Source organism: Nuphar pumila, chromosome 2, assembly GCF_984573655.1.
Source record: "Nuphar pumila chromosome 2, dmNupPumi1.hap1.1, whole genome shotgun sequence".
Classification (NCBI taxonomy): Eukaryota; Viridiplantae; Streptophyta; class Magnoliopsida; order Nymphaeales; family Nymphaeaceae; genus Nuphar; species Nuphar pumila.
In genome coordinates this window covers 141,613,081-141,628,753 of record NC_143250.1, presented here as the reverse complement: position 1 = coordinate 141,628,753, position 15,673 = coordinate 141,613,081, and the positions used below count along the sequence as shown (strand labels likewise).

At 35.9% G+C, this 15,673-nt stretch overlaps 1 protein-coding gene across 5 annotated transcripts in view; it reads left to right on the top strand.

The window, feature by feature from the left end:
• Positions 1 to 15,673, top strand: part of LOC149847374 (uncharacterized) — a 35,890-nt gene that overhangs the window by 10,601 nt on the left and 9,616 nt on the right. For all 5 annotated transcript variants that reach the window (XM_089996971.1, XM_089996973.1, XM_089996972.1 and 2 more), the window contains 4 exons: positions 2,378 to 2,470; positions 9,381 to 9,473; positions 9,579 to 9,722; positions 11,391 to 11,498. In XM_089996971.1, coding sequence (XP_089853097.1) covers positions 2,378 to 2,470; positions 9,381 to 9,473; positions 9,579 to 9,722; positions 11,391 to 11,498 — 438 coding nt within the window. The remainder of the gene's footprint in view (positions 1 to 2,377; positions 2,471 to 9,380; positions 9,474 to 9,578; positions 9,723 to 11,390; positions 11,499 to 15,673) is intronic.

The window sequence follows — 15,673 nt, the reverse complement described above, 5'->3', positions numbered from 1 at the left end:
TCGCAAAATGTATTTAGAAAATGTGTGTTCCAATTTCAGACCTCAGACGTCCTTCTCCAAGAGAAGGTGAAGCAGACACAAGTTCAACCTTCATAGCTCGAAATCCACTATCAGGAGAATCTGGATACAGAGTCCAAACTCCTAGTGAAACGGTGTAACATGCAATTCAAATCAAGAAAGTGTATAACTATTCACATAACAAGTAATGAAAATGAGTATAAAAACAAGAGTAAAGCACAAATAATCAAATGGATCCAAATATAAACTTTTTTCTGACTCAAGGTCTGTTTAGTCTTTTGGGCTCTAAATTGCAAGCTTTTTTTAGCAAAGTCCCCTCCTAGGTTGTGCATGATGATCTAAGAGCTACTTCTTCTCAGTCCGACAACAGATCCTAGTAGGTGTGATGGTTTAAGGGATGAATCTAGCAACACCTCTGCGTAGGGGGGTCCAGGATCAAGAGGAGAAAGGGACAAAGTGAGTACAAATGTTGGGGAATTCTTTCTTTCTAAGGCCAGCACTCAGATAGTAACCTCTTCCTTCCTCGGGTTCTAGGGGTCACCCTCTATTTCTAAAATTTTATGAATGGTTTACGAGTTTTGGACTATGGATATTAGTCCTAAGCTATGTCAGAGGGATTCGGCTAGCAGGGTGCCGCACCCGTGTCGACGGGACTCGACGTGGGTGCGGGTGCGGCACCTGGTGCGGTCAACCCGACCCTAGGTGTGGTCAACGCACCCAGGGTCATTTTGGTCCAATTCTTGGACTTAAAAAAAAATTTGCCAAGAATTTTTTTTTTGCCCTATATGTCACAGGGATTCTCCAACTAGGTGCCGCACCCGTGTCGCACCCGCACCCAATGCAGTCAACCTGACCCTGGGTGCAGTCAACGCACCCAGGGTCATTTATGTCCAACTTTTGGACTTTATATATATATATATATATATATATATATATATATATATATATATATATATATATATAATTTTTTATATTTTTGCCGCACCCCTGCACCCAGGTTTTTTGAAAGTTCCCCACACCCACACCCACACCCATGTGACATAGGTACTAAGGATTTGGATATGGTTGCTACACAACAACCAACTCATGATTGGTCAGACATACTACATGACACTGTCTGATTGGGTGAAGATGACGTGGTTATATTCTACTGGTTGATGCTAACTGCTTAAGGGTTAAGAAACTGAAAATCGCCCGAATTCAATGAACATGGGGTGAGGTCTATCCTTAAGATAGCGATAGATTTTTTGGAGGTTTCTTGTAGAGGGTTTTTCGCACAAACACGCTCAAGAGGTTGGGATAAGGATAGTGATAAGGCCAAGGGCCTACACCGACATTCGAGGTAGCAGACGAAAAAGCCTCTTCGCCATCTCACAGCGGACAACAAAGACTTTGGCCGACCGAATTCAATGAACATGGTAAGGTCTATCCTTAAGATGGAGATAAGTTTTATGGGGGTTTCTTGTAGAGGGTTTTTTTGCATAAAACATGTTCATGAGGTTGGGATAAAGATAGGGATAAGGCCAAAGGCCTATTCCGACATTCGAGGTACGACAAAGACTTGCCGTCCCACTTCGGACAACAAAGACTTTTGCCATCCCTGATAGCAGATGTCAAAGCCTGTTTGCCATCCTCAATAGCAATCCTAATAGTGGACGACAAAGCCTGTTTGCCGTCACCAATAGTGGATGACAAAGCCTCTTTTCCGTCCCATAGCGGACGCCAAAGCCTGTTTGCAGTCCTCAATAGCGGACGACAAAGCTCTTTGCCGTCCCCAATTACAGACAACAAAGCCTGTTTGTTGTCCCCCAAAAAATTGGGGAATTTGTCTTGTTTGGGGTATTTTGGACATTTTTTGGATTTTTCCTAGAATACTAAGGGTTATGTTTGGGTTTTTTCAATCTAGGGTAGGAAATGACTAGGTTTTTGGGACTTTCTCCTAAGAACCTGCGAAAATATTTTTCAAAAAATTAGCACCTGGGCATCATAAAAAATTGGGTGTTTACAACACCCTATCTTATCTCAAGGTCGTCCTCTTTGGCTGCAGCAGTTGCTCTTCCTCTCTGAGTAACTTTTTCATGAATTTATGATATGGTTTAGTCCGAAAAACAACACAAGGATGAAAAGGTGGTATATTTGTCAAGAATGCTGGTCCAAGTCCATTTTATTTTCCCCTTACATATTTTGATTGAATACAAGGTATTAGATGGTTATTGCTGCACATCTTGATATCATGGGATTTCATATTCTTCTATTATTTTTATGGTATTTCAATTAATCCATATTGTTTTTGCCTCTTCTATGCAAGATATGGTTTCTCCCGATCTATTCATTGTTGTTTGCTCTTGTAACCCTGTAGGAATCTTTGAGGTCTCGTATGAAGAAAATAAAGCAGTCAGAGAAGTATCCAAGCTATTGTGACTTAAATGCTAGTTCTCCTACGCCCAAAAGTGTAAGTTATTCTTTAGTGATCTGAGTGTTTATTTTTACATGAGCTGTTGGGATCCAAGGACAAATCCTTTGTTAACGATGAACATGAGTGAGAATGTTGATATAAGGTGCCAGTAAAGACAAATATAACGACTGATAGATTTATGCTCTATATTTTAAACTTGATCTGAATTGACCATAGATGCTACTATTCTAGTTGTCTGATTTATTTTGTACATAGATCATCTTTCTTGGATATAATTAGTATCAGGGAAATGTGATAACATTGTTATAGTAAGCTTTTTCATGCAAGCTCTTGCATTTAAATGAGTGTTGTATTTGGTGTTGCATTTACCACACTTATGATGAACTCATGATTGTATTCTGTGTTAACATTTCTACACTGTGATATGTCTTATGCCATGCTGAGTAGAGAGGTCTGCACCCAATGTAACATAGGGAACATTTAAATCTAAATCCATATTGCTTAAAACATGTAGTGTTACTTATGTCCTTTATCTTTTTTCACAATATTCTTTTGATCATACAGGAAATTAGTATCTTGAGAACAAAATATCATGTTGTCTTCGGAGGCTGGAAGCAAGGAATATATACATCTTGGGATGAATGCTACCATCAAGTTCATAGGTACAAGGGTGCTTGCTACCAACGGGGGCTCTCCTTGTTTGGTAGGAGCTGTTAGTGCACGTCACCATGTGTTGGGATGTTGCAAGTTCAAAACCCAATGGTATGTTGTGTAACCGGTGGGTATCTGCCTAACCCCAGCTTGCCTATCAAAAACAAAAATAGTAATACAAAAAAATCCTTTTCGGCCCCCTTTAAATGCGTCGAGGGTGTATTGTACGACAAGGTTTTAAAACCCATGACTCGGGACTCGACTCGTTCTTTATTGACTCGTGACTCGGCGGGTCAACTCGGTGACTCGGACCGGGTTTTGTTAACTTTTGATTTTAAAAGAAAAACAATGTATAAATGATCATTTCAACATATAAAGGTTTGTAGAATGACTTAATTACTAGTTTAATTGATTAATAAGTAAAATAACATCAAGTAAAACTATATCTAACTTATAATTACTCATCTAATAGCAAGAAATCGAACAACCAAGCAAAACAATAATTCAATATTTCAATAGAAATAAGTCCTAAAGTAAAGTTAAGTTAAAAACTTACAAGAGTAAGAGTAAAAACTAAAGTAAAGATAACCTTACTTGAGCAATATGCAATGCATCTCAGCAATCAACTTTTGCATCTCAGCAATAACCATACTAGACCCATGGCCATATAACAAAATTACAAAGTTCATAAGTATAAAGTTAATAATCATAACACAATGACAAAATCAAATTTCAAACATCCAAAATTCATCCACTTTTACAAAATATGATATCTCAATTCTCAAGTCAAGAGTCAAATCTCAAATAGAGGCAAAGTGCTATTATTTGGAACTTCATTTGAATCAATTCTTGAGTTGGAAGTAGAAAGTAATGTCTGAATTGGAGTACTAGTGGTTGCATTTTCCCTTGCATGATCATCTTCAACTCCATCACCACCTTCATCATCAATAAGATTAACTTTTTCAATGTTTTCAACTTCCATCTCCAAGTCCCTTAAGAAATCCTTCATTAAATAAAATATGACACATTTGAGTTAGTATGCAATAGAGAAAGACAAAAAACTAAATGAAAAGAATTTTAATCAAGTTAAAATATCAAACAAACTTTTATGGTTTTACCTCATCTCCATCTAAAACTCCTTCTTGCATGACCCATTCATCCATTGGTGTTTGCAAATATATATTGTCCAAAGAAATTGGGTCAATACGTGTTTTCTTTAATTGTTTTTCTCTCAGACGTAAATTATAGTGGACAAACACTAAGTCATTAAGTTTCTTTTGAGCTAATCTATTTATTCTCTTAGTGTGAATTTGATCAAAGGTACTCCAATTTCGTTCACATCCAGATGAAGAACATGTTTGACTAAGTATACGAATAGCAATTTTTTGGAGATCGGGGGCACATATTCCATGCATTTTCCACCACATTGCTGCATAAAGCCAAAACACACAAAAATGTAAAGTTGATTAAAGAAATATTCTTTTGCACAACACAACAACAATGTTAAAGATAGATCACTTGGCTTGTGCTCATCTCTAGTCATAACAGCTATAGAAGTACCAAAATCTGCACTTGCATCTTCAAATAACTCAAGTTGCTTGCATGCTCTTACTCTAGCAGAAATATTTGGCTCTAACTTCTCAATACATTTAATTAAATCACGCCTTACTTCAGGATGCTTTGTGAATTGCATGAAATGGTGCAAATAGTCAAATACATTAAAATGATAATTGATAAAAGAAAGTTCATATTCAAAATTTAAAATAATTAATAAAAAGATATAAACAAATACATAGTACATACCTTAGAAAATTGTGGACTATAGTGGTATTTGGGATTGAGATAGTATGCTGCTGCATGAAGAGGGTGATGAAGTTGATTTTCCCAACGATCGTCAATTATTTTCCAATAAGGTTTATACTTTTTCTCCTCATTGTCATGAATTTCTTTTATAGCCTCTTTGGCTCTATCCATAGCTTCATAAAGATAACCCATTGTAGGATTTTCGTCTCCATCGACCATTCTCAAAACTTTGACTAGATGTTCTATAGTTTTAACAGTTGATTCTACGACTCTCCAAAAATTACTATTCAATATAATATTCTTCATCTCTTTCCCCTCAGCAAATGATGAATATTTTGAATTGTTCCATTCATTTGATGCCATCATTTTTCTAAGACCACTTCGATGTTCTAGCAAAGATTGAAGCATGATAAAATTAGTGGCAAATCTTGTAGTAACCGGTCTTAGAATTTCTTTTTTATTAGAAAATTGAGTCCTCATTGGGTTTAAAACAAAAGTATGATTGTAAATGAACTTCGTGATCCTTTTTTCTTTTTCCACACATCCAGTTATGCTTTTTATCTTAGACAAATCTTCAAGCATGAGATCTATGCAATGAGCTGCACAAGGAGTCCAAAATATGGTCTTCCTCCTATCCTCTAACATCTTTCCAGCTGCTTGATAGTTGGCTGCATTATTTGTGATTATCTGCGATTTTTCAATTTCAAAACATTATTAACATACTAGAAAAATTATAGATATCAATGTTCAATAGAAAATTTCAAAAGAACAAAATGATATACCTGAACAACATTCTCTGCACCTACCGTTTCCACCACTTCATCAAATAATTTTAATAAATTTTCTCGATTCTTCACGATACTTGTTGCATCAACTGATTTCAAGAAGTAAATGTTCCTTGGACAATGAACCAAAATTTTTATCAATGTCCTTTGTGTTGCATCTTTCCAACCATCAACCATAATAGAACAACCCATTTCAGCCCAAGACTCCTTGTATTCTTTGAAATAATCATCATTTTTTTTAATTTCTTCTTGTAATAATCTTACAGAAATCTCAGCTGAAGAAGGCGGCTTCAATCCCATTCCTACTGAGGAACAAACTTCAATCATCTTCGTAAAGTATGGAGAATTGGCTGCGTTGAAAGGAATGGCTGAATGATAAAAAAATCTCGCAATAGCTGAACATAACCTATCTCTAGCTTTTCTATCCAAAGCTGCTTTTATTCCAAGTTGTTTCATTGATGGAGACCCTGCCTTCACTTGAACAAAAGCATCAAGATTATGCTTTTGGGCTTCATTCATCAATTTTTTTCCCTTTGTATATTTTTTCTTAAAATACTCATCACTTTCATCTGACAAGTCCATATCATTTACTTCAACAAATGAACCAATCTCATTTACAATATTTTTCTTATATAATTTGTGTTCCTTAAATGACTTCAAATTCTTACGAATTTTTTTCCTTACAGATTCTTCGACTTTTTTGCATGGTTCCACCTCTCCTTTAATACCAGCAAGATGATACTTAAGTCTATTAATGTCACCACTCATCTGTTTTGTACACCAAGTACATTGTACCCTCTTCTTTTTTTCATCAAGAGGTAACCCAAAATCCCACAGAGGGTCCTTTCCCTTAGTGAATGTTGTACTTGGAGTCCTTGAAGATCCTTCTTCTGACATTTCTTTGATGATTTGATAAATTTAGAACTGTTAAATTTGAAAAGTTAAAAACATAGATACGGTTAGTAGATTATGCACAAACCCACCAAGGAAAGTTAAAAACATAGATACGATTAGTCCAACCACTCTCGATTTTCATTGTACAGCAGTCCAAAGTTCCAAACCCACCAAGGAAAGTTGGTCAACCCAATTTTTATTATGGATCATTCCAAAGACTCCAAACCTATCAAAGAAAATCAGTGAACTGTAACCTGAAATCGATTGAGGTTCGATCCACATGAATCCTCAAATCGATTGCAAAACAGATTTACAAGTGGGTCAAAACTGCACATGATCCCAAAAATCGATGCACACATAAAACTATACATGGTACACTACATAATGCACACAAACTGAACATTGTATATGCTCATCAGCATAAGCAAGTTATCATTTTTTTTTTACTATTAACACTAACTTGATCAAGTTATCAACAACAAAAAAAACCATTAGTGCATGCTTCGTTGCCAAAAAAAATAAATTATACAGGGAGAACCCAAAATCGAAACCAAATCAGAATCCTAAAAACCTGTACCCGTTACCCAAAACCGACAGATTTGGACTTTTCAGAAATCATTCCCCTTGGTCTCTAATATTCTTCATTAATTGTTTTTGTGTTCCTTGGTCTCTGAGAGTCTGAAGAGAAAATTTTGTTACATGACAGGTTCATAGCCTACATTTTGGAACTCTTACAAGCTTCCTGCCATGGAATTGGACCACCTTGATATGGACTGATCAAGTAGATGACGAAGGCTCAAGCAATAGTCAACCGAATCAAAATAAAATTTAAGGTTGAACTCACTCTCTGGCTGACCGAACCAGATAAAAAGGCCAAAGTCATAACCTTACAAGGCTCTCTGTGGTCCATTTGCAATTCCAAGTTTGTGGCCTTGAAAAACATTCATTTGTCCCACGCTCCAGTGTAACGAGTGCATACAGCATACATACCTTCACAAAATTTGCCGGAAAATCTTGCCAGAAATTCTCGCAGCGGCAAAAAGAAACACAAAATGGGAAAAATTGAAAAAACATACCTGGTGGCGTCGGAAAATCTCGCCGATGCACTATTTTTGCTGGAGAAGACGCGTCGGAGCTGCGACGACGCCTTACTATTCAGTATTCACCGTCGATGTGCCTTCGTCGGCGTTACTGTTCACGCCTGAGTTACTGTTCGCGATGCAAATACAAAACGCAAAAAAATAAACACAATGGCAAACCACGCCTGAGTTACTGTTCATGCCGGAAACTCCTTTCCGGCGTCGCTGTTCACGCCGGAGTTCTCGTCGGATGGCTGGAGCTGCAGCCGCACCGCACCTTCTCGGCTTCTCCTTTCTTCCGTCGAGGGTTGAACAGTGAAAACCTTAAGGGTTTTCGTTAACAACTTAAAAGGTAAAAGAAACAAATATTGCAAAATTGCCATTAACACGAACCATTCGATTCTATTTGACTCGTGACTCGGTCCGAGTCGCGCGAGTCCAAGCGATCCCTCCATTGAGTTCAGCATGACTCGTGACTCGGCCGAGTCAGGCAGAGTCAAGCCCGAGTCTTGGCAACCCGAGTTTGCCTTGACGGGTTGACTTGCTGGAGGGCCGAGCCGAGCCGAGTAAGGCGAGTCAACGAGTTGACTCGGCGAGTTTTAAAACCTTGTTGTACGATACACCCGATACAAATATAATACATACTCGTATTGTGATACGAGTGTGTATTGTATCACAAAGTGCCATCTCTGTGATATATATTGTACCCTATTGTATGATACACCACTGGTTCTGATGTTAAAACGTTGGTTTCTGAAAGTGCGCTTCTGATTTTTGTTTGTGGAGTTTGTAATAATTTATTTAACTTTCTGAACTAGATTCAGTTGTTTCTAGTGGGCCTAAAGTTTGGTACCATAACGGATTTTAGAAATTATATAATTATAACAGAAATTCTAATTCGAACTGGTTTGAGACCACATCCAAATGCTTTTCTGTCACTATTTTGGCATTTTTTTCTTTGAACTGTTAAGGTAACACAATGTGTGCAGATGTGCTAACAATAACTAAATTAGCTTGTCGAGGTGTGCAATCGACATCTATAATTGGCTCTGAACAATCACTTCACTTTTTCACAGAAGTGTTTCTGCTGAATTCCTTTCCACTGAGATTCCCTTTATGATACTTCAATCGACCCTGTATTATAAAAATAACTTATGAATATGTTAATGATATTGGGCTTCCAATGTTACCACTATGCATGCCTTTCAAAATTACTGCATCCTGTTATGTTCTGATTGATTTTCATGCATTTCTGGTTCCTATTTGAAGCTGTTTCTACAGAGTTCTTTTGAGAAGTAGCCACTGCTAGTTGTGTGATACTCGATTATTTGTGGCAAGTAGATCATACATGTTTCTAATTTCAAACTGATGTATCATGTACACTACAAGCAAGTAGATCGTGGATGTTTCTAATTTCAAATGGATGTATCACCTACACAGCACTGCATGTTTCTGTGTTCAAGTGGATATGTGACCTACCTGTTTATCTACATTAGGGGCTTCCTTTCTCCACTGATGGAAATGCAAGTGGTTTATGGTTGTTTCATAGTAATATCTGATATGTTGGTCTCTGGAAGTTGTCTCATATGTTTACTGCACACAAGCATTCTTGGTTTTTTGGAATGTTGTGGCTTGGGTAAGTATTTTGATAGATTTATTCATTGCTTCTGTGTTGTATATCTGCTTTACTCATATTGTCCCAGAAACCTAAAAGTGCGAGTGATGTATGCATAGGATATCTGTCTTCTTGAATTTGATGGTGCTTCAAAAGGAAATCCTGGAAAGGCTGGTGCTGGGGCTATTCTACGAATGGAGAATGGAAATGTGGTATGAATACTCATGAAGTGGATTTTTTTCATTCTTTTGCTACCGGGGTTCTTTTTACTTGTATCCTAACAGGCTAACATAAATCTCTTGGATGACCTTGTCTAGATTTGTCGATTACGTGAAGGAGTAGGTGTTGCCACAAACAATTTTGCTGAATATCGAGCTATCATATTAGGAATGAAATATGCTCTCAGAAAAGGATTCAATCGGATCAAGGTTCAAGGTGATTCCATGCTAGTTTGCAGGCAGGTTTGTATTCTACAAGTATAGAAGTTTAATTGACTTATACAATGTTGGACATTTGAGTAAAGGGTGCAATGATGCTACCTGTATATATAATCTTTACTTAAGACATTGATGAGGTATAAGGGCATGGACCTTTGATGTGTTGATTTTGGCGATCTAAAATAATACAGGATACTATTCGTTTAATGTTCTTGTTATTATTGTGCCTGGTCTTGTGTTATTTTCATCTTTATGCGTCCATTGCAATTGCTGCATAGAAATTATTGCTGTAGGACTTTTTGAAGGCTATTATTAAATATGATAGTGCTTGGCATTGCGGTTGAAGGGAAAGTTGTGCGATCGTAGAATGCCATTGCGGTTGAAGGAAAAGTTTTATAGGACGACAATTAGGTCCGCTTTACTATATGGTACGGAATGTTGGTCTGCCAAGAGACATCATATTCAAAAAATGAGTGTAGCTGAGATGCGTATGCTTAGATGGATGTGTGGAAATACAATAAAAGATAAGATTCGAAACGGGGAGATATGTAAGAAGGTAGGCGTTGCATCCATTGAAAATAAGATGAGAGAGAACCGTTTACGGTGGTTTGGACATATTCGGCGAAGGCCTAATGATGCTCCAGTTAGAAGGATGGAGAAATGGGATAATATATTAGTTAAAAGAGGTCGTGGTAGGCCTAAGAAGACTTGGATGGAGATGATAAGAAAGGATATGAATGCTTTGAACCTCACCGAGGACATGGAATTGGATAGAAATGATTGGACGAGAAGGATTCATGTGGAAGACCCAAAATGATTTTCTTTTTTGGTTCATATCGCCGACCCCATTTTTTTGGGATGAAGGCGTAGTAGTTGTTGTATAGTGCTTGGCAAAAACTTTACCAGGTCTGTGCTTTATTTGGTGTAGAGCTTGATGGAAATGTGATAGAGCTACTAATGCGTGACATAGATATGCATCAGATCTACTTGAAAAAAAAGGCAAAAGCAAACTCCTTGTGTACTCATTCTGTTTCAAATCTCTGCAAACAAGTGACTGAAGGATAAGAGGATGTTCATGTAATCAATGAAATCCTATTCTTTTAGGGCCACACTTTACCATTACCAATTATATTTGCTTAGTGCTAAAGATATATTATTTGTGCATTTTTATTTTCATAATGCTAGGTGATGCTATTGTTTTGGTTTTTACTGGACAATTCCTCAAACCCCAAGTTCTTGTGTGCTTGTTGAAGTGCTTGTTTTAGTTTGTCTTATTCTCAAGTTAAATGAATGGTTCATCTTACTTTCCAAATTTGACCTGTGGTAATAAATGTATCTCTTTTTCTTATTTGATTTTTTCTCCTGAATGCCTTCATTTAGTGGGAACTAGCTCAAGTATCCTCTGCTGTATTTGGAAACTTTTTGTTAGTTATTTTGCTGATATGTCATGATAATTAAGATTGCTGGCTTATACTGTTAAGCACCAGGCCACCTGTTTCCTGCATGTACTACCTGTTGGAACTTGCAAATCCAAGTTGATCAATTCATTGTCCATTTGTTTTCCTTTGTTGAGAATCACATAACCTAGAACTGTTTGTTTCTTGACAAATTCTCTTTCTTCTTTTAATTGCAACGTTTGGAGCATCCACTTTTCTTCTCTGTTGGCACTAACACCAACTTTTAAAATGACAGATAGAAAATTTATGGCAGACCAAGAACAAGAACATCATTGATTTAAGTAATGAAGCTAAGAAGCTGAAGGAGAAGTTTCTTTTCTTCCAGATCAATCACATTCCCAGAGTATGAAAATGTACCTCTGCCTTCTTAGATTCGAACATTGTTCTTTCGTTTTGGTTGTTTTTGTTAAAATATGTATTACTATAGTTATATATATATAATTCTATATATTGTTGTAATAGGCAATGCCCTCCAGGGGCATTTTGGTCATTTTACATGTGTAATAGGGACTGTCCATTAGGGTCAGTTTAGTCTTTTTTCTGTATTTATTTTTATCTTTTTTGTAAAGTATGAGGGCTCTATGGTCAAAAGACCATAGAGTCCTTGGGATTGCTCCTAACAGCTATATTTATAGTCATTGGGAGCTCCCAACGACTCTTGGGGCTCCCCAAGGCCCTACAAATGTGTATATATAGGGGTTTCCCCCCTCCTATGCTTCATGCTTCTCTAAAGCATTATTCTCTCAATAAAATTTAGGGTTCAATAATGAACCCATATCTATGCACGTGAAGTGCAAATATACCCATTAAAGGGAAACAACATAAGCACATAATGTGCTAACACATAAAACCCATAAAAAGGGAAAAATATGACATAAAGTCATAAGTTGCATATCATTGAAGAATAATGGAGAAGGGGTAAAAACCCCATTACAATGGAGCATAAGCTCCCTCAAGAAGTAAGAAATACAAAGGGGAGAGCCCCTATTTATAACAACAAAAAAGGAGCCTTGGAGGGGCTCCACTCATAGACGTTGGAGCCCCTCCAACGGTCACAAATGTGACCGTTGGAAGGGGCCCAACGTCTATTTGAGTGGGCCCCCCAAGGTACCTTTTGGTACTTGAGAAAAAAGAAATAAAAAATAAAAGAAAAAGAAAAATAAAATAAATTACAATCACATTCATAAAGTGAATGTGCGTAAAACAGAGGAAAAGACTAAAATACCCCTACGGCTAAACAAAAGGAAAATATATATTTTATATATATAAATAGGAGGATACATATACATATATACCATATATGTATATGTATCATCTTTTATATATATAAAATATAACTAATTACAACAATTGATGGGTACATTTTAACACCCCCCCTCAAGCTTTGCAGGGAAACGAAAAGATTGAAAAAAGGGCAAAACTCCACGAGGCTTCGGCGACTCCAAGCGGCTTCGGCAAGGATGCAATGAAACTTGAAATAGCCTTCCTCCAATTGTCTTCAAATGATGAACTCATTTCCCGAACCATCCAGGGTACTTCCCTTTGTCCTATCTCCAAGATCCTGAGAAAAGAAAACAACAAAGAACAAGTAAACAATATCTTTGCACTTTACTCAAAAAAGAACATTCCTAACAAGGTGCAAAATTTATGCATAATATGATAGTTACTTTAGTATGAAACGACAAATTTAGAAAAACCAAAGTTTCTAAATCATACATTATGTTAAAACAAAATGAGCGGAAGCAAATTATGCAAAAATTGCAAGAATGCATAATGCATTCATAAGGTCCACCATTGGACAAATATAACCCCATAATGGGGAATAACAAAATGATCCACTAAGGGATACCACAAGAAGCCTACGAAGAGGCATAACATACATATGCTTTATTGAATGAGAGCCCAAAAAAGGCCATAAAGAGCATATGCATATACGAATCATTATATGAATTAATACTCAAAGAATTAAAACATGCTTCAAACATGTAGTGAAGTTCCAAATAAGAGAAACGAAGTCTCCAAGCATACTTTAGGCAAAATAAACCCAAGAGTTCACAAGGTTTTTAAAACATTTATGAAAGTCACACTTAATTGAAAAAAAAAACATTTTACATATAAGGATGGCAAAAACCATAAACACTTAATATATAGATTAAATGCTAAGAAATCAACTTGATATGCATATCAAAAAGATGATTTACTTGAAAAATACAAGTCATGAATGGAATTTTGCAAATTTCAATAATAGTTTATTCATTACAAACAACTTCCTCGTTAGTCCTCCAAAAACCCATAAATCAAGTGTATAAGCTACTAGATCAAGAATATAAAGCCATTAAAGGCCAAAGACACACACAAAGGTATGTAAACGAACCTCTTGTCTACATATAATAATACTTGAAATAAGTGCATCTACGACAAGAGCAAGAGAATACATGCCAACATGGACTAAAAAGTATCTCTTGTCTACGTAAAAATACACTTAAAACCAAGTATGTTTAGCTACTAGAACAAGAGTAATAAGCCAACCATGGGCTAAAACACAATGCATATCTTGTCTACATAAGATAGCTCTTGAAATGAGTGAAATAAGCCAACCATAGGCATACATCTAAGCGACTAGAACAAGGACACAAACGCCAACATAGGCTAAAAATCACACACCATGGTGTGAATCAACGTGCCTTGTCTACATATAAAAACACTCAAGTCAAGTGTGTTCAGCTACTAGACCGAGAGAGCAAAAGCCAACAAAGGGCTAAAAACACACGAAGGTGTAATAAAATTCTTGTCTACATATGATGACACTTAGATAATGGGCATAAAAGGAAAAGACTTTTGAGGTAATAAACTTGTAATGAAAATAAACCTCGAATGAAACAATATTCCTTTTAAAAAAAGAATACTCATAATAACATTTTGGAATAAATGCAAGTAAAACGTATCTTCAACAAGATACTACAACCGATAAAATAATATTCTTTAGAACAAATGTGTGAACATACACACCAAGAACACTTGTGAAAAAACACAAGAACACATGTGCACAACGAGCACAAAATACGGAATCACAAATGTGCAAATGCACTCATAAGATTCATAAACAAATAAAAGGTTGGGCTATAATCCCAAAACATCTTGATTTTAAATGTACCTTAAAACATTTAAGGTTTCAAATACCATATGTCCATCACATTTACATAGAAGCATCCATAATATCAATGGCACAAGAGAAAAAATGAGTGTCACACTCATAATTAGAGATCAAATAACAAATCATTTTAGAGTCCCAAGGTGCCCATAACTCACCTTAACAACCATCTATAATATGGAAGGTGGACAATCTAAAAATGATACAACACGAGGGGCCCATAACTCACCTCGACAAACATCTCTAATATAACAATACTAAGGCCAAATAAATGATGCATTAAATAACATGTGATGGACAAACATAAATGCCACAAAAGGGCAATAAACACATAAGGAATCATTTTCCAAATAAAAGTTTTTACAAAGAGGACCGATTAACCAATTGAATCAAAGGTCCAATATAATCCATCAAAACAATTTTGCATAAACACGAATTATGCTTAATCTTCAAAAGAAGTCTTGTACCAAAAAAGACTTAAGCAACAAACACAACAACATAAAGAATTCATCAAAACAATCAAGCTTTTAATCAAAGAAATCATAAGAACCGTAATGGTTCACAAAGAAGGCTTTAACACAATACTCAAGGAAAGAATATTAAAAAAACACTTGAAAATTTATAGATTTGGAATTAAATCCCATACAACAATTTTAAAATATTCTTTGATTGTGATGAGATATGCGGACACATACAAAGTGCTATAAGCACTTACAATGATTTAACAAGAACTCAATATCTAAATTCATTATATTTTTCACAAAAAGAAATGTGCATAAAGGCTCCATAATGCAAAAAATGTCTACGAAGAGACAATACACATGTAAGCACACAAGGCTTTATAAAAGATGTGCACGAAGGCACTCATACAATACTTGAACAAATACACACCAAGGTGTAAACAAACATGCACTAAGGCATGTATATCATAAAAAAGAGGGAATGCATACAAGCGCAAAATATTTGAGAAGCAAATGTGCACAAAATACAAAAATACACAAAAGTGAGTAAGTATGCACTTTATAAAAAGAGCAATGCTTGAAATTCTCAAATTTTAATTATGTAATTACATGCTTGATAAGTGCAATTGAGGACAAAGAAAACCATATTATGGCCAATGTAGGCATCTTTAAAGATATTATTAAGAGGTTTCGAAACCTTATGAAAAATACAAACCAACAAGTTTATAAGGATGAAAAATGAAATCATTTATACCAAAAATGATGTAATAGATGAACTATGCACTCTATGTGGGAAATTCCTTTTAAAACAATCTTTCCTAATGGTTTATCATAAATAATTTTTCAAAAAAAGAAACATTGAAAAACTTTTTAGGAGTTCTTATAAGTCATCATTAACAAGAACTA